Source organism: Colias croceus, chromosome 23, assembly GCF_905220415.1.
Source record: "Colias croceus chromosome 23, ilColCroc2.1".
In the NCBI taxonomy this organism is placed as follows: domain Eukaryota; kingdom Metazoa; phylum Arthropoda; class Insecta; order Lepidoptera; family Pieridae; genus Colias; species Colias croceus.
In genome coordinates, this window is record NC_059559.1 from 949,332 (window position 1) to 969,404 (window position 20,073).

At 33.8% G+C, this 20,073-nt stretch overlaps 2 protein-coding genes across 2 annotated transcripts; one reads left to right on the forward strand and one right to left on the reverse strand.

The window, feature by feature from the left end:
* The first annotated feature begins 531 nt into the window (after positions 1–531).
* Positions 532–19,886, forward strand: LOC123702461. Its single transcript, XM_045650215.1, has 4 exons — positions 532–670; positions 12,956–13,053; positions 14,933–15,059; positions 19,742–19,886. Exons 1-4 carry the CDS (start codon positions 654–656, stop codon positions 19,842–19,844), a joined length of 345 nt encoding a protein of 114 aa, XP_045506171.1. The 5' UTR covers positions 532–653; the 3' UTR covers positions 19,845–19,886.
* On the reverse strand, positions 15,637–17,932 carry LOC123702459. Its single transcript, XM_045650211.1, has 2 exons — positions 17,748–17,932; positions 15,637–17,314 (listed from the first exon to the last, which is right to left on the reverse strand). Exons 1-2 carry the CDS (start codon positions 17,812–17,814, stop codon positions 16,086–16,088), a joined length of 1,296 nt encoding a protein of 431 aa, XP_045506167.1. The 5' UTR covers positions 17,815–17,932; the 3' UTR covers positions 15,637–16,085.
* Positions 19,887–20,073: the final 187 nt, after the last annotated feature.

The window sequence follows — 20,073 nt, forward strand, 5'->3', positions numbered from 1 at the left end:
ATAACTAAATACCTACTTACTAAATAGTTTAGTGATAGCAAACGAGTCTATACTCTATACATATTAGATTTATAAAAAACGGAAAAACCAGTCAAAATTAGCAGCAGTAAGGCCGCGATTCCATCTGCAAGAAAACTTCCGCTAGAAATGTCCGACAGCAGCTTGCAAGTCTAAGCAGCACTTGTAATCCATGTAGGATTAGACTTTGCAAGCTGCTGTCGGACATAACGGCGTCGGAAACGCGGCCTAACTATGAACAGATGACAACCATCAATTTTTAGTATGTTATAATATATACTAGCAGTCTGCTCCGGCTTCGCCCGTGGTTCACTTTGGCACCCAGGAATCACGTAGGTACATAGAAGGAATTTTTAAATCGGTGTAGTATCTAGTTCCTGAGATAAGCGCATTCAAACAAATTCACTCGCTCATGCATACTATAAAAGTCATGAATTTTGATATCAATACAGTAAACAGTCTGGGGTTGAAGATAAAAGTAATAGGTAGTCTAATAGTTTTCTATCTTCGCTTAATTATTATTGACAGCTACACTTTAAGGTCAAGCAAGTTCATTATAAAAATATGCGGTTGCATCCGATGATTTAATTAATGACGAGCACGATATTGTAATCAGTGTATTATTGTGATTCATAATGGACACAAGCAAAACGTGAGTGGCCTTTAGTATTTTTTTTTTATTAACGTCAACAAAAAGAGCGGGAAGGGCGATAGGTAGTTGTAATTTTTAAGGAGCGTGTGAACCGCCAAAATCGTACATCAAATTGAAAGAACAACTTTTCAATTTTTCTATATTGTTCTCAATTTATTGATCCGAGTTATACCTTCGGAAAACCCTTATTTATATTGAATACTAGCTTCTGCCCGCGACTCCGTCCGCGCGGAAAAATTAAGATTTTTTTTTCTACATATTTTTCCGAGATAAAAAGTATCCTATTTTATGCCCAGGATAATAAGGTATAATTATACCAAGTTTCATCGAAATCGAACCGTTAGTTTTCACGTGATGCCTGAACATACAGACAGACAGACAGACAAAAATTTTTTTAATCACATATTTGGGCTTGGTTTCGATCCAGTAACACCCCCTGCTATTTATATTTTCAATATTTTCAATGTACAGAATTGACCCTTCTACAGATTTATTATATTATGTATAGATTCGAAATGGTTAAAATATAAATATTTTATGGAGTTTCTTGCCAGCTCTCCTCCATAGATACCTACTGCTTTCGGGATCGGTAGTAATTGTTAATTATTATGCCGATTCAAAAGTGCTTCTAGAAGAAGTCTAATTGATTAAATAAATGTTTGAGTTTATATTAGGTACATTTTAATTATACTTTTAATTTTCTATATAAAACACGTTCCTTTTGTAAATTCCACGGAAATGAACAGACTATTAATTTAGAGATAATAGTAATTTAGAGATAATCTATACATATAATAAAATCGTAGGAAAGTCAAAACTGTACATTGAATATTTTTTTAAAAGAATACTTGGGCCGTGATCTATAATCGATATAGAAGCCAAAAACATAGTTTTTAGAATTTTTGTCTGTTTGTCTGTTTGTCTGTTTGTCTGTTTGTCTGTTTGTCTGTTTGTCTGTATGTTTGTCCGAGCTAATCTCGAAAAGTACTGCATAGATTTACTTCAAATTTTGCATGAATATTACTAACAGGACGGGTGAGGCTATAGGCTACACATTATTAAGCTATCACCTACGGGGGAGGAGCTGTGAACCTTTATTTTTCTTACGTATTCCGTGTATTACGACAGTGTACAATCTAAAGACTCATGTTTAAATGTTGTTTTTGAGTAAGCCACGCTATTATCTAGCTTTTCACTATAAAAACTACGTCATTTACGTAATTTTGGCAGAGAAACAGTTAAATGAATCTTAGCAGTATTACGACAAATTTGAAACAGCGCCATCTATGAAGTGTTATAAAAATCAAACACACGTTAACTATTGGAAATTAATAATCAAATGACGCATTTATAAATGTTGTTTGACAATATCCAGATTGACACTATAAACATTATGCCATTTAAGTAACTTGGGAAGAGAAACATAGTTTTAAAAAGAAAGTTGTATAATGTTAATTTTGTAACAGCGCCATCTATGAGATTTCGTAAAAATCAAATCAATTTACATGTTAACACTACTGAACACAATGTTAAAAATTAATAATTTAAATATAATTATGTTATTTATTTATTTAACTCTTAAACCCATATCTTCCGTTCCCTATAAGATATATTTCGTGTAAATAATAAATATACTACATTTTTTTTAAAGTGAGGGTAGATGTTTATTATTTTAAGTAAAACTAGACACCATTATCTACAGTTAATCTAATGATTGTGTTCATAAGTTACAATTTTAAAAAAACTTCGTGTTTTATAAATTTACTAGCTTACCGCCCGCGGCTTCGTCCGCTTTGTCTAAAACCTAATAAATTATATATAAAACCTTCCTTTTGAATCAGTCTATCTATAAAAAAAAACCGCATTAAAATCTGTTGCGAAGTTTTAAAGATTTAAGCATACAAAGGAACATAGGGACAGAGAAAGCGACTTTTTTATACTATGTAGTGATATTTATAAAGCAATTGAATGCCATAAAACCAAAAATATCAAATGCAATCGTCGTGTTTTGTGAATTTTCACCATCATGCGTTCCCACAAAAGGTAAGTTGTTACTTATAGGTATTTATTTTTTATAATGATAGCAATTAATGTTTTTTGTTGGTATTATTTATTAGACTTTTAGAATGAAATAATAAAATGAATTCTTTTATTATTTTGAGGTGCATTGGGAACAGTAGTTTTTGATAAAATTTGTAAGTAGCTTTTTTATAGATTTACAGTTAACTTTTGTTTTTTTTTTTTAACAGATTCAATGCTCATAAAATTATATCGCCTTTGAAGGACGATTTATGCTGATATTTTTACTACACCACTTGAAAATTGATGATTAGATGATAAATAGCAGCGAGGATTAAGTGGAAATTAGTAATCATCCGCTTTGTCAATTTTTGACTGAAGTTAATGTCCAACGTCCCATGATTCAATCATTGGAAGTGTCTCGGGAAATTTTGGAGGATATTTTTCAGGAAGGAGAGGAGGGGCAGCCAACCACATATCAAACTACTACGTTTTAGTACCGAAAAAAATGTTATTGCCAAATGAAACGTAAATTTTGCACGCACAACTTTACAAGTACCCAATGTTTTTATTTTGACTTTGCGGTTATCTGATTATAATATTTATCGTTATAGCTATCGACCGTACTGGGATCAGAGTACATGATATACAGTTCATCATCCAGGATTGCTAAGAGCATTCTCACACTGAAAAAGATGTTTTCTTTGAATCGTAGTTGCTTCATTTATTTATTTTTAATCATTTTACATAATATATTTTATATTTTATAAATATATCATTTTCATTATTTAAGTAGATAAAATAAATTATGTAACGGTTTTATAAGAAAACACATTATATTTATTAGGCGACGGTGATTTCTTCCAGGCAAAAGATATTCATCAGCTCAATTAAATTGAATAGTATGTTGTTAGTTATTCTTTAGATTCACAATTCTGTGCCTCCAGTGAATAAGGGAGTAAGACGAGTTATTCCCTTTGGTTTTTATTGCACCATTGGATTCAGCTCGTCAAAATACACAACATATCAAAAGGTCATATCTCTAGCTGCATCCTAACCCATTTTTTCGAATGACCCAAACGGTATAAGTAGGGTGTGATTAACGGTATAAGTTACCTTATCCATCATTTTAGGCAATCGCAAAGGAACTATTCGTCTCGAGTCAAAATAACCCACGAACACAAAGACGTATGTGTAGTTATACTTTTTTAATAAAGACTTAATTCATTTTGTTCCATCCGTGCTAACACTATTTTAGTATAAACGCATTTGTGTCCTTTTTCTAACATGAGCATATAGGAACAACTCTTTTAGTGTGATTGGTTCAAGTGACGACATGAGACAGTTTCGCATTAATGCCGTGTTGCTATTGGTCTATTTGAATACAAGGAAACGATAAACACTATTCCTTATTATTTTTAAATCGTTTTTTCAATAAATCTGCAACAACAAATCTTTATATTTTTTAAAAAAGGTATGAATCAGTTAACTTGGGATACTAATATATTTATTTCTATGGAAATTAACTATTTTTTGTAATAGATATAAAAAATACAGTTTTAATTAACTCTTAAGTGCATTTAATGATATTATACTCTTTGTTTATATAAATACAGAACGATAATTGAGACATCTAAAAAAAGCCAACAAAAATGTTAAACTTATATATATTTTTCTTGTTGTAATTGGGTAAGTTTAAAATTATAAATATTGTGTTCTCTCTCATATAGCGTTTTAGCCACTGTAATTTGCCTTTTTTTATAGGAAAAAAATCCGCAATATCGATACTGTTTTGGTCCTGCATTATCGTAAACATATTATGGATACATTGGATACTCTGGTACCACATATTTTGAAAAAATTAGAATATTGTCACGTAGAGTCTCTTCAAGTCGTATTTGCATCCAAGGCACCTTCAAATCTGTGCTTAATTTTTTCATAAAATCTTTGCGGCTCATTGTATTTTCTTTATTTATCTATATTATTTTGATATTATAAGATATAGAAATTATTAAAATTTCATATCATGCCGTAAAATATCGCCACGGACCACCTATAACTTTCCCTGTAAGGTAACTGAACATACAGGAATATGGTTTTCGAGCTTCTATTATCTCTTTATAGTGCTTGTATCCTCAATGTATAACCACCCTGACATATTCGGTTTTTCTCCAGACAACATCTCAGCCACCCAATCCTCTTGCTTGGAGTCCAAATCCAGCGGAGGACAATAATCGTCATTTACTAAAATTGAAGGTTTTTCGTCCTAGTGTTAAAGTTTTCTGAATCCTATTTTATACTCAATATATAGTATATAATAATATATCATGTAAAACGTGACTTGGAAAAAAAATTCAAATAAATCACATAATAATTTTTTTTAAAAAATCGTAAAAGTTACGAAAAGCCCAATTATACGTCAAAATGACGTACAACATCCTCTTTACTACAAAATGGCGGAATTCACAGGGAAGAGCCAACTATGTACTGCTAGGTCTCGACGGCTAATGAGTTGTTTCTGGATTTCGAAGCGATTCGATGGTAAATATAGAAAAGACAAAGATATTTCGCCGCGGTGTACCTACATCAAATTTACGTAGATTGGACTTCTAGGGTTAAATACATAAACACCTAAATGTTGTTTTGTTTTTATAATATCTAATAACGATAAAAAATCCGTTGATTTTATTCGTTTTTCAAGCTACGTGCATGGTTGTTCCACTAAAAGGCCTCAATTGAGTCATAAAGTACACAAATTTCAAGCATAATAAGTCGCATTATTTCTATAAAACCAAAACTGGCAATAATATAAGTCGTATTATGCGACTATGAACATAGTGCATTAGGGCATAAGTCGTTATATTGCAAAGAGCAAAAAAAAATTATGTGAATACATTGAGTTATTCCATGAAGTACTCGTTCATAAGGCCACAACTACAAAAAAACACGAAAAAAGTATATTTATGGGGTTGTTACAATATCTGTTCATATGTAAAACTAAAGTCTAACATCATATCTTACCCATACAAGCTTAAAAATTTGAAGTTATAAAGACTTAGTGTTGATATATAGTTTTTTGTCTCTCCTGAAAAGTGCTGTTTTTGAGTTATTCCCTTATTCACTGGAGGCACAGAATTGTAATGAGCATTTCCGTATGCAAGTTGTATCGTAGTTTAGATATATCATAGTTTTTACGTATTAAAGTTCCAACAAAACCCTCAAATTTTTGAGTAGAGTTGAGCAAGATAATTTGAAAAATGTGCCGTGTTAAGTATTGTAGAAAAGGTTAGTTTGTTGGTAATTATTATTTCTTCTTCATTTACATGTTGTTAGTAAAATAAACTTTGACTAACAGTCAATGTAGTCAAAGTATATTTTAACTAATACTACTTAATATCTATTAAGCTTATGTTCAGTATTTATCTGTATTATTATTGCTTGATAATTAATATATTTTCATGTCGTATACCAAATTATAAACATAAGTTTGATGTGTAATTAGCTGGATTTATTTTTACACACTCACAGACTTATATTTTATGTTAAAATAGTGTTAATAGTGTAAATCATAATAGGTATATTTTTTCACAATTAAAAATAATCCTTTTTTATAATGGTGTTGGCATTGAATTAAACCGCGCTGTCGTTTCGTTCACAAAAAGTGATGTTATGAGGAGCATATTGGGTCCTCATATCATAAAAAATCTGTGCGAAAACAATAAACACGTGTGAGGCCCTCACGGCAGATCGGGACGGTATGACGCGAAGTGGTGACAGCTGCAGCGTTGTCACTGTATCGCTCTTGCCACGCGCGCTGGTCAACAGACTTATTCGATAGTTCAGTTTTGTATTAAGACCGCTGTGACAACCAACCCGTGAGACAACCAAACCCGGTCTCCCCTACTATCCCGTGAGACCGAAACCTTCACTGAGAGGGTATGACGTCTCACAGCTGATCGCAAACGGCATATTGTACTATCCCGTGAGACCGAAACCCTCACTGAGAGGGAATTACGTCTCACTACTGATCACGACAGTCATATTTTATCTCGAGAATCTGAAACTTATGACCGTACAATATGAAGACCGTTTGACAAATGATAGGGTGCATCATAATATTATTCGATCTCTTGAAGATGAACATGAGCATAAGCAATGACTAGAGTAGGGACGCGAATATGAACATACCTACTGTGCAATGTAAACTGTTATTAGACAATATTCGCTCTTATAGTAGTGCGTTTCAAATGATCCTTTGGTGCTCAATAATTATCAGAAGGTCCGTTCATGCTTACTTTTAAGATACAAGGTCAAGTTTACCATTTGATAGGATCCCTTTTGCCTGAAGGCCAACCTAATTTTGTTTAAATATATTTTGTATTCGACTACAACAAATAGTGGAATACAAGAAATCAATATTTCTCAAATTTAAAACTGAACTCATTTCACAATTTTAGAACAGGTTAATTCGTATGTACGCAGTTTTAAATCAACATTAGAAGCTTTTCCTCAAGATGGTGATATCGGCACTCAGGAACTCCCTGGACGTGTTATAACGCCCAGGCCACAGTATTACCACAAACATGCTTAGTTGTCGCGAAAGATAGTCATAGAAATCGTGTTTTTAGTAAAGTTACTATGTAAACTAACGTAATTTAATACTTAGGTACATATTCTATAATGGTGTGCTCAAACTGTTAATCTACATTTAATTTAGATTATTATTTGATACTAAGTAATGTAGAATTTAAATCACATTCATTCATGTTTTCTTCAGATTTTAAGATTTTCTTATCAGAGTGTTCAATTTTAATGTAGTTAAATTTTATAAGAGACAATAATTAAGAACATTTTAAAATAAAGTGTCACGTATTTTTTTTAAACGACGAATGACGAAAAACGACCTAATCGCGGACGAAGTCGCGGGCAACAGCTAGTATTAATAATAAATTGCCTGGCCTGAATGATCAATCCTTTCATACTAATCCTTGTGAAATGTTTACAAATCTTTTTAATTTAATTCATAATGAGTTTGAAAAAATCTTTAAAGTTAAATCTTTAAGTATTACCAAGGATTTACCATTTAGCCAATGGGCAACACCTAGTATACACAGATGCAGGAACGTTTTATATGAGTTATATGGCATGAAGCAATATAACAAAGACTTGGCATTTCTTAGTTATGTTAGAAATTATTCAAAAACTTTTAAAAAAGTTTGTTTCACTGCCAAGTGCTTGTATGTCAGAGATAAAATACGCAACTCTGATAACAAAGTTAAAACGGTTTGGGCAATTATTAATGGTGAAATGGGCAAAAGCCAATCAAATAGTACCATAAAACTAGTTAATGCTGGTAGGGTCATTGACAAAAGTGCTGATGTTGCGCTTGCTTTTGAAGATTTTTTTAGTAGTGTCCCTGCTAGTATTACCGAAAAATTAAATTCGTCATCAGCGCTTGCGGAGTCCTACTTGAGGGACCATGTTGCTGAGTGTAATGTATTATTTGAATTGCGACATGTGACTGCAGAGGAAATTGTTAAAACTTTTAAAACATTAAACTTAAAAAAAACATGTGATCTCTGGGGAATGTCTGTAAATCTAGTAAATAATATTATAGAAAACATTGCCAACCACTTAGCGTTTATATTTAATCAATGTTGTGACTGTGGTATATTCCCTGATTTATTAAAGTTAAGTAAAGTTATTCCTTTATTTAAAAGTGGTGACCAAGAAGACTGCAATAACTATAGGCCAATTTCCATTTTACCAACTTTGAGCAAAGTCTTCGAGAAATTAATTTTAAACCAATTATGTAGTCATTTTGTATCAAATGGTTTACTGCACGCCAAACAGTTTGGTTTCACAAAGGGGCGCTCTACCACTGATGCTGGAATAGCTCTTTTGTCACATATATATATAAAGCATGGGAAAATTCAAAGAATGCTTTGGGGATATTCTGCGACCTTTCTAAGGCTTTTGACTGTGTAGAACATACCACTCTATTACGGAAACTAAATTTTTATGGTATTAAAGGTTTATCTCAGGACCTCATAGCTTCATATCTTCAGAACAGGGTACAAACCGTTGTTGTTAATGGAGAGAAATCTCGCGGTGCGCCGATTAACATAGGTGTTCCGCAGGGATCTATCTTAGGACCGTTTTTGTTCTTAGTATATATTAATGACCTACCTTATTATTTGCAGGATATGTGTGAAATAGTACTGTTTGCAGATGATACCTCATTAATATTTAATGTGGATAGACATGACACAAATGTTGACGAAGTAAACTCTGCTCTTTTACGCATATCCAAATGGTTCACTGCTAATAATTTATTATTAAATGCAAAAAAAACAAATTGTGTTGAATTTATCCTTCCAAATGTAAAAAAGGTGAAAAGGGATATTATTTTAAACGGGGAGGTATTATACCCTGTGGATTCTACTGTTTTTCTTGGTTTGACACTAGATGAGAAGCTACAATGGGGGGCCCATGTTGCCACCACCGCTGCTAAGCTTAGTTCAGCTGCATATGCAGTTCGAAGAATAAGGCATCTCACCGATGAAGACACGGCTAGATTGGTTTATTTTAGCTACTTTCATAGCATTATGTCCTATGGAATTCTGCTATGGGGCAGGGCTGCAGATATAGAAACTATATTTATATTACAGAAAAGAGCCATACGCTCTATATATAATTTACGTGCTAGGGACTCACTAAGAGATCTCTTTAAGAATACTGGTATCCTCACAGTACCATCACAGTATATATTTAATAATATTTTATATGTACACAAAAACGCAGACTTACACACAAGAGTAGGAGATAGACACCGTTATGGCACAAGGAACCGAAATAAAATTGAAATGCCATTTTACCGGTTAGCTAAAGTTAAAAATTCATTTATGGGCCAAGGTATACTTTTTTACAACAGAATTCCTCATAGTATTAAAGAGTTTAGTAGTGCTAAATTTAAAAATTATGTAAAAAACGTATTAGTTCAGAGAGCCTAAGCCTTATTACAGCATTAAGGAATATATGGAAGATAAAAATCCATGGAGGGTTGTCGCGTAAAAACCACAGGACAGTTCTTTGGCATATTATGATATATACGTACAGTTACTTACATATTTTGTAAAATTAAATTGTAATACTGAAATGATTTAAAAGAGCAACTATGGAGTTTCTTGCCGATTCTTCTCCATAGATACTGCTTTCCGAATCGGTGGTAAATGTTAAAAATATGTATTGACGTTTCAAAAGTGCTTCTCGAAGAAGTCTAATTGAATAAATAAATGTTTGAGTTTGAGTTTGAGTTTATTATCCGCAAATAGTAAATTTTAACAGTACCTAATATAGTAACAAAATCATATTGTTTCTTAAAGGCCATTTTAACGTAACCGTTATGATGAGTTATCAATGCATTATAATTTAATAAATAAAATATAAAATATAGAAAGTACATTGATCCTTATACAAATTAAAACAGACAATTATTAACACGATGCACGCTTTACGAGTTACGACCCACCGGTGAGCCCAGCTTACTTTTCCATTCGAGCCAAGCCGTAATCAGATAATCGGTAATTTTCATCAACTTAAAATTTTAATCCCAATGTTCATAAAATTAAGTATTTCGTATGATAAATCAAAACTAGCGACTTTTACCGTCTAGTTTTTAAGATATTGTAAAAGGCTCACGGGTGAGTCCCGTGGCCTCATGCAAAGGATTTTGTATTTTCCGTTGGCGGGGGGCCGCGGGGTCACCGCACGGCCCACGGCGCCGCACGCTACGTCGAGTAGTGAGGATCGGTTACGCTTTTTTCTTAAAAACCGGCCAAGTGCGAGTCGGACTCGCGCATCGAGGGTTCCGTAAAATTTAAGGTTTTCGGAATTTTTCCTTTATGTGTGCTATAAAACGTTGCTTCTGAATGCCAAATTTCAAGATTCTAGGTCGACTGGAGGAGTACCCTTTAGATTTTGATTCCCTTGCGAGTACTTGCGAGTTTCAAAAATATATGCAGCTTAAATTGCTGTTTCTTTTGATTGAGTTGACATAGAAGTTTGATTTTGTTACAGCTTAAAGGTATTATAGACCTGAGTATTTGGTATGAATTTCAATTTAATACTTCTACGCGTTTATGAGGAAATGGGTAGTAAGTTTAAAATTATTAAAAAAAAATATTATGTGATGTTACTAAAAATTTATGGTTTTCGTAATTTTTCCTTTATCTATGCTATAAGACGTTGCTTCGTACCAAATTTCAAGATTCTGAGTTCACGGGAAGCACCCTGTAGGTTTTGATTCCCTTGCAAGCGTCGAAAATTTGCGGCATAAACGGCTGTATCTTTTGATTGCGTTGGCTTAGAAGTTTGATTTTTTCACAGCTTCAAGGGACAGTAGACCTGAGTAATTGATATAAATTTCAGCTTCATACCTCCACGCGTTCCTGAGAAAAAGGGTCTTGACAGACGGACGGACGGACAACAAAGTGATCCTATAAGGGTTCCGTTTTTTCCTTTTGAGGTACGGAACCCTAAAAATGGATGATTTTGAACTAACTCAAGAGGAGCTAACGCAGTTAGAAAGCATCGCAAACAACAACAACCCTAGCATTCTTACAAAAACCCGGATAAAACTAGTAAGTTTCCATCGGATTTGAAAACCACGCAGTCCGTACCGGCTACTGGGCCTTGCGGCTCACTTCCATACGCGTTTTGTTTCATAGCTGCAGTCTGTGGCTTGTGGGAAGCGTTTACGTTGGACCTGTCACGCCGCTCACGGGTGACCACCATGGCTCGAACGGTCCGGTATGATAAGGCTCACCGATGAGCCTTGTGGCCTGAATGGAAATACTCGATTAGAAAAATCGAGTATTTCCATTCCTTAAAGCGTTTAACGTGTTAAATTAAATCACGCACTCGTTCGCATTGCTCATTGTAATCTATTGAAGAAAATATGTTCGTAGAATGATTCATATGAATTTTTGTTTAAATTAATTTCAATTGATACTTACCGTCGTGATTATTATCAGTACAAGTGATAACTGCGTTCAAAACAACCGACTTCAAACTTACACTTGCAACATTTACAAATACAGACAAAAATGCTCATAAAATAAAAACTACTGGGACTATCCGAATAAAATTTTTATGGGACCAATTCAACACCATCCCGCATCGAACAAAAAAAGAATCACGTAAATCGGTTTAGAAACCTCGGAGTAATCGGTGTACATACATAAAAAAAACATACCGGCCGAATTGATAACCTCCTCCTTTTTTTTGAAGTCGGTTAAAAATATCTACGATTATCTAACTACATAGTACCATATTTCTTTTGCCTTATATAATTAGAGATTTTTACAAAAAAAAATACACTATAGTAGAGCCATTTTAATAGGCAACATTTGACAGTTCAACAAAATTCAACAACGTAACCTAGTAACGACGACATAGAATAACATGATATTTCGTTTTGTTAGAACTGCACATTTGCTTAACTTTTTTCAATTATGATTACTTAATTATAATAATAATGACCGATACAAGTAATTTTAAGATTTCATTCTACTGATAAACCATACTAAACATAATAAACAATTTCTGAATTGAAGAACTGACGTCGCTACAATTTTGTGTCAATATACCTTTTTTCTTTTTAAATAGCAGAGACGTTACTCTAAAAATCGAAATCTGACATCTAGAATCGAATGCATTGATTACTTGTGAATAAAAATCATCATAAATTAATAAATTCGACAAATGTTTCAAATCCGTATCGATTAATTCACTTTAATCGATGTTTTTAAGCAGGTTACCTCTCTTCGAAGATAAAATTGATAGACGTCAAAAGTTGCCTATTAAATTGGCTCGACTATAATGATTCAATTCAAAAGATACTAGAATACCCAGATGAACTTCGTATCACCTATCCAGACTACGATAAACATTTCACAACTACCTAAATCGGTCCAGCCGTTTTCGAGATTTATTTAGTGAGATAATTACTAAAAGAATAAAAACTGAATTTTATGTACTTACTTGCTTTTCCGGCAACTTATAACTAGGGCTATGAAAAATGGATGTTGGCCGATTCTTAGATCTACTAAACAGGTACACAAAATTTCATGAAAATCGGTTCAGCCATTTTGGAGGAGTATGGTAACTAACATTCTGACAGGAGCATTTTATTTACAATTATATATGATGAGTCATAAATAATAATATTTGCCGTTGAATATTAATGTTTGTCTTTTATTCTAGATTTACCGTATTTCTACTTATTTGCATTCACGTGTCAATGCAAATGCCACAAAGCATAACGACTTCCACACAAGCAACAACCACTACGAAAGCAAATGGTATGTATCCTTAATCCTATAAATCCTAAAAAGAAAAAAAGAAAAATGACGTATGGCAATCGGGGACTGCCGCGGTAAAGCTATTGCATGCTATGCCTTCAAGCCACACCTCCGCCCGTCGGAGTGGGGAGCGTGAGGTTTTTTCGTTACGGAATTTCTCGATTCGGTCCCCGCGCTCAAGGCCCGCGATAGAAGCTATGCAATAGCTTAATAATTTGAAAAGATTAGAATCATCCCATATTTATATGACGCTAGATGGCGTTCTTTGAAATTCTGGAATGCGCGGCGTCATAACGTGGTAGCTGAAAAAATAGCCTATGACGTGATACTGTAATCACAATCTCATGGTGCAAAAATTGTATGGTTAGGTACTACAGCGAGTGTAGTATAGTTTACTATACGTTATCTACTGTACTACTGTAGTATATTATTGCACCTCGTGGTAGGCTTTTTAGTTCCGCTACGGCACACTAGGGGCGCTGTACGAAATTTTATACAAACCGCTTACTACAATCGCTAGCGAGTATCGTTTGCGTAACCTCATGGTAGAGCTATAGGGAAACTTCATACAACACGTTCGAAATGGCTCACGCACACAAGCAAGCGCGTTTACGAGAATCGTGGGTATTCTTATATCTGTCAATTGTGCCTAGAACGTATTGTATGAAGCTTCCCTACTGGTTGTATCTGTATATTGTACTATGTCTTCCCCTCACCCCTGTAGCAAATCTAATAGAGACATTTTATGCTGTAGGTAAATGTGTGAGTAAGTGCTGATTTACACAGGGTCAGTAACTGACTACAAATTCGAGGCAAATCAGTGCTGACCCGAAAAAAACCCCGTGTAAACAGATTTGAAGTCAGTACAGAGGCTTGAAGTCAGCGCTGAGTTGAATATTCGGACACGAATATTTTAAAGTCAGTTGGCGCCCCCCGCCACCCGCGCACCCCTGCGTCAGCCAAATAAACCCCGTGTAAACAGACAAGTCAGTGCGTGGTTAGTCACTGCCGCTGCGTTGTAGAGTGACCACGTTTTTTTCGCTTGCGATAAAAATGACCCGTAAGCGAAGACGAAACCTTAAAATTGGTGCAATTATATGGCAAAAACGAGTGCCTTTGGGATATTAAATCCCTAAATCCATTTTCTTACCCATTGTCGTTTATTTTTAGTTATCTCATTTTCTACAATTTCTATTAACTCATTCAACAGCAAAATTGATAAATTTTTAATTAAAAAAAAAAGAAATAATTAAATCGTCGTTGCAGTTGTTTTCGTGAATTCATTTTTCCCACTGACTTCAAAAACGTGTGGTCACCGTGAGAAACGCACCACTATTAAACTTACTTCATGTAAACAGTTAAAGTCAGTCGCGGCGCCAATTTCGGCGCTGACTGACTTGTCTACTGACCCTGTGTAAATCAGCATTAACTTACATCCATGCATCCATCAGTGCCTAATGTAAAAAATATATTATGTACTAGTCGTGTCAAACAGTTATAAATAATATCATATTTTATTCATCTGTAATCTGTATAGTAAACTAGCTTGTCGCCCGCGGCTCTACCCGCTTATGAAGGATATTTCGAATTTATACCGTTCAAATTTCGCAAGTTTTCGTTATACGCTAACAAATACTTACCTGTTACCTTTTAAATTATGAACTATATAGCTTTCCGCCCGCGTATTCAAAGAAAAACCCGCATAGTTCCCGTTCTCATGGGCTCAGGTCTCAAGCTAAACGTACAAATAATCATCCAAATCGGTTCAGCAGTCAAAGAATGGAGAAGAGACAGAAATCACAAATACTTTCAAATTTATAATATATGTTTGGAATGTATAGGGTCGTGTAACCTTTAAAAACGCATATTTCTTACACAGGCACAGTGACACCATTATCTTGTATAACTGGGAAAGGCGACGCCGGCGTGTGCACGCGGCGGGAGTTCTGCGACTACGGCACACGAGCTATCGACTTCACGTTATACGCTAAACATACTTATAAAAAGTACGTATTATTGACAACATTATAAATAAAATTAATACATGTCGCACGCAAATTGTATTATTTTGCCGTTTAAAAACGCTCGGCATTTTGTAATATGTCGAGAATCTGTAATCAGAAATTTTTGGTTAGGATGAGGAGGTGGGTTAGGTAAGGTTCGTGTTTGTTTAACTACACAGCTCGCGACTGTCTTCTTGTGGACGTTTGGAAAAAGTAAATCATAGCAATCAAGCATACTGTTTACATATTATTAAGATTGAAGCGTGGTGGTTATTCGCCTCGCTATTCGCACGAATGTGTAAATCTGTGGTGTAAATGCACTATGATAGTAAGAAATCACCACCACCCATAAAATATGTTTGCAGATATATTGTCTGTTAATAAATTGGCCAATTTTACAGGATAAAGGTTCTATATATTCGCCTAGTAGTGTGCTACATTTCATGAAAATCGGTTCAGCAGTTTTTGCGTGCAGGAGTAACCAACAAATATACAAACTTTTCTATTTATAATATTAGTAGGATACTGTATTAAAAATTATATTTTTTAGTTAATTAAATGTAAACAAAAAACTGTAATGTAAACTGTAATGCTTATTTTCATTTATTCTCTATTTCAGTTCGATACTAGATGCAATTGCATGCAACAATAAGGTTTTTTTTTCAACTTCAATTCAACAAAAAGAAGAATATTTTATTTTACTGAACCTCAAAATATACATTTTTCGGAAGACCAATATCAATTGGAGCAATTAACAACACATAAAATATCTTCTTAAGAGACAATGTGTCTGAAACTTAACAAATTATTTACTTAACTCTTACTAGTAAACCACACTATTCTTTAGTGAAAATAGAATAAAAATCGAAAAAAAGAGCGCACACGTGTCAAAAGTGAAACTTCTTTGCAAGATTCAAAGATACCAAAATCGTCGTCTTACTCCATAACGTGATGGTATTGTCATGACGCGACTTTGAAATTTTGCTCTCAACGCGCCTAAAGAAATTTCTCTTCAAAAGTATTTAACATTCACTGACACCGATGCGACCACCATCTCTCGGCTAACAGTATCATCGGAAACTCCAACCCACAATTCGAACACAACCAAGGCTTTTCAAGCGCATGTCCCTCCATATGTTCGCGCAACTGCGCCATGAGAGCTGGCCCCGTGAACAACTGCTTACACGGAGAACACTCCACACTCACACTGTTTTCGTCCAGAACAAAATCCTTCATGTCGAACGCTGAGATATTGAATTTCACCATCGGTAGAATGATCTCTTCCAACTGTATGTCGTACTTGTCTTGCAAATTCCCATTATCATCCTCCACATAGTGATAACGAACATAGCTGTATTCATTCAGGTATCGCTTATAAAGTGCGGCAGTAAACACATTCTGCGGCATAAGAAATAAGTCCTTTTTAACAAATTCAAACACCTCGTTCATATCGCTATCCTTTATGGGATACATAGAGGCTATTTTATCTATAAAATCTATTAATTTAGGGCTCTCAGTCGCTCGACTTTTCTTCCATAATTTAACTTTTAATTCTGTGTCGAGTTTGACGCATGGATTATTTTGGTACGGTAATTTTTTATTCACCAATGTATGTCGTAATTCGTGCACCATTTCTCTCTTGTACAATAAATTGGGACCTTTGTTTCGTAACCGTATTTCTATGTTGATATTCCACCAGTTTAGTAAGGCTTCTGTTTTGAAAGAATTCAATGTGATCTTCGAGTGTGAAGCCTGTGGATCAACATTGAAAATGGAGCCTGCTACTGGCAATCGTAGAAAGAGGTTGTCGAGTTGTGATCGAGACGCATCTACTTCTAATACTGCCTCTACATTCCCACTTTCATTTGCGTCATCTTTGGGAGTTTCATTTTTATTCTTGATGTATTCTTTTGCTTTAAGTATTGCTTCTTTGGCAAGGGGCTTGGCTAATTCAATGACAGATTGCAAATAATTTTTAAGATTGTCATGTTGCTCATGTAGCATATTATTTATGAGGCTCATATCATTTTTACTTTTTGCTTCAGTCACTGTATTGTCAAAGTCTTCCCATTGAGGCCAGTCTTTTAGGAACTTCTTCATTAGTGTTATATAAATGTCTACCTCCAAGCTATGTAATACTAATATATCTATATCAAATTCTAATTTTAGTAAGTCGAGAATTTGATTGTTAGTTAGTATTGTGTTTTGTTTGCTATCATTAGCTATAAGCCGCTTAAATAGTTTAATAATTGGTTTATCTGAAAAAAGCGAACAATTTATTACAATTTTTGTAGAAAATACTAATAGGGTCCGCCTAAAGCAAAGGGGGTGCAAAGTAAGGACTTAGAAAATTGTTGATCCAAAGTGAAAAAAATTTTTTCCGCGTCGACGGAGCGGGTTATTTCTGTGTAGTTTTTTTTTTTAAGAAACCTAACCTAATGAAAACCATCAATCTTTGAGGGCCAATATCTCGGCCATTTTTGATTTAAGAGAAAAGTTGTTCCTATAAAACATGCATTAGCGTAATCTTTACGATAAAACAATAATAAATAGTAATATAATGACACCAACTTCATCAAAAAATTTTGTAAGTCCTGCGCCCCCTTTGCTTTAGTCCAACCCCTACATCAATTTAAAATTTCGTCGTCGTGTTTAATTATGCTTAAAAATAAAGTAAATACAAAGGCATACCTGAAAAAGAGTCATCTTCCTCATCAGAAGTGATAGCGACGACATCGTTTGACGATTCATCAGCCATACTTGTATAAATTAAGTGCTTTTCAGTATAAATACGAATTGAAACTCTTTTTCAATGTATTAAAAAACATGTAGGGTATTTAAATTATCTTGTTGCGACCAAAATTGAAAATTGAAATTTGACGGTACAGTTTTTAATTTTTAAACGTCACGAAGTACTTGACAGTTGACAACATTATTACTGTCAGATTATGCTTTGAATGTACGCGTTCAAAATATTATTTCGTTTTTCTAGTTTACACTATGTCCATTGAAAAATTTTTAAATCCTTGGTTATTCACCGATAACCGTTGTGGTTCCCCACAGCCGTTCCCTTATCAACTAATCATGTTCTTATTGACCGAATATTAATATAATAACAGTTGAAGTTTTATATTATTGTGAGAAATTCGTTCTAAGTTAAATAAGAAATCACACGTAATAGCCTCGTAACGCCCAGGCTATTTTTACCAAACATGGGCTTGCAGCCCAAGTACCTTTTAAAAGGTTCACATGGTGCAGACCCGGAGGTGTTGAAATCTAAAAAAAGTGCCTTATTATTTCCGTATGAGCGTGGGATTTTTTCTGCGTGTAAATGTATATCAGTGGAAGGTTTTGAGACACTAAATAACCCCAAATTCGTTATTCTTTATTTAGCCATATGGGCTTTAATGTATTACAAAACTCGATTTCGCAAAATTCGTATTTTTTAAATTATTGATTAGCGGTAAACAATATAGGGTTTATTTTATAATACAAAAAACAATGAACATAAATATTTGGATTAATAGATGTCTTCCAAAATTTTAATGACCAAAAAGATATCTCACACTAACAATCTGAGAAAAAAATATCAATTTTTGAGCAATATGATCATTATTTTCTGTACTTATTATTTTTAAAGGCTAGTTTATCACGTGTTTTAGGATTTCTATCAGAAGAAATCCACTTCCAACAGATGACAGAAGCAAAAATTAACAAGTTTCTAAATTGGAGCCAAAAACACGATAGCAACCCATATACCTTTTAAAATCAGAATAGTAAATTGATATATTTCTATAGAAATTTTAAATAATTTTGCAAATAAGAGTTGGTTTTTAATAAAAAAATATTATTTTCAGATTCTTCAGAACTTGAAGAGCTTTCTTAGTTTTGGTTTATGTTGAAATCCTCATCTCCAAATACATAGTTCATACTCTTCTATATCTGACTGATTTAATACTTCTAAAGCTTCATCGATATGCTCATCTCTCATTGGGTTACCTGAAAAGGATAGGTACTAAAATATTCTGTAACGGACTCAATAATTTACTTTATATTATGAAGGAGAAAACGGTCTAAATCATAAGTTGCAAAGGCAAATCAAATTGATTAGTGGTTTATTCCCTTATACCTTTTAAAATCCAATAATATGTTAATACTCTTATACCTTCTAAAAGGTATCCAGATTTTACAAGGTTATTTCACACGCATATTCTTTATTTTCGCGTAAATCTAAATGTAATTATAATATTTACATATTTGGCAACAAGCAGAGTTAGATACTCTCAGTTAAAAACCTAAGATTGCATCAATAATCATGGATTGAACTTACCACGTCCTCTAGTCAGTCAAGATGGCCAGACTTTTCGCCGGAAATTACATATATTTTCTTTTTCTATTGACACTAATGCTTAACCATAGACAAAAACATACTTTCCAGTAGCCGGATAAAAAACAGTAATTAGATTTGGCGCGTAATTTAAAATGTTACGGCGTTTTCAAATCAGATACTGTCAGATACCTTTAAAAAGGTACCGTGGGCGTTTATGTCATAAAGTTGGATAACAGCTTGGGCCGGTACCACTATCGAGCTGCATGCCTTTTATTAGGTATCTGGGCGTTACGAGGATATAATATAAATACCTAAGTAAGTTATAAGTAGTGGATAAAAGTTGTATTTCTTGCAGTGTTTGCACGAGTGAAGAGACTTGCTGTCCTGCTTCTTCAATAATCCAAAATACAGCGTCCGATTCAGCTTCAGATTCGGGAAATTCAGATGGTGACATGTGATAATTATTTTTTAATGATATAACATCATAGGATCATCATAATTAAGTATGTTATATAATTATAATAAACAGTATAGTTACAATACGTGTGTTTTATTTGATCAATTAATGCGTGTAACAACTTATATAATAATTACAGGATAGGTAAAGAACTATAAGAATATTTTTTTTTTATTTTTTTATTTAGAACTAGCGGTCCGCCCCGGCTTCGCCCGTGGTACATGTTTACG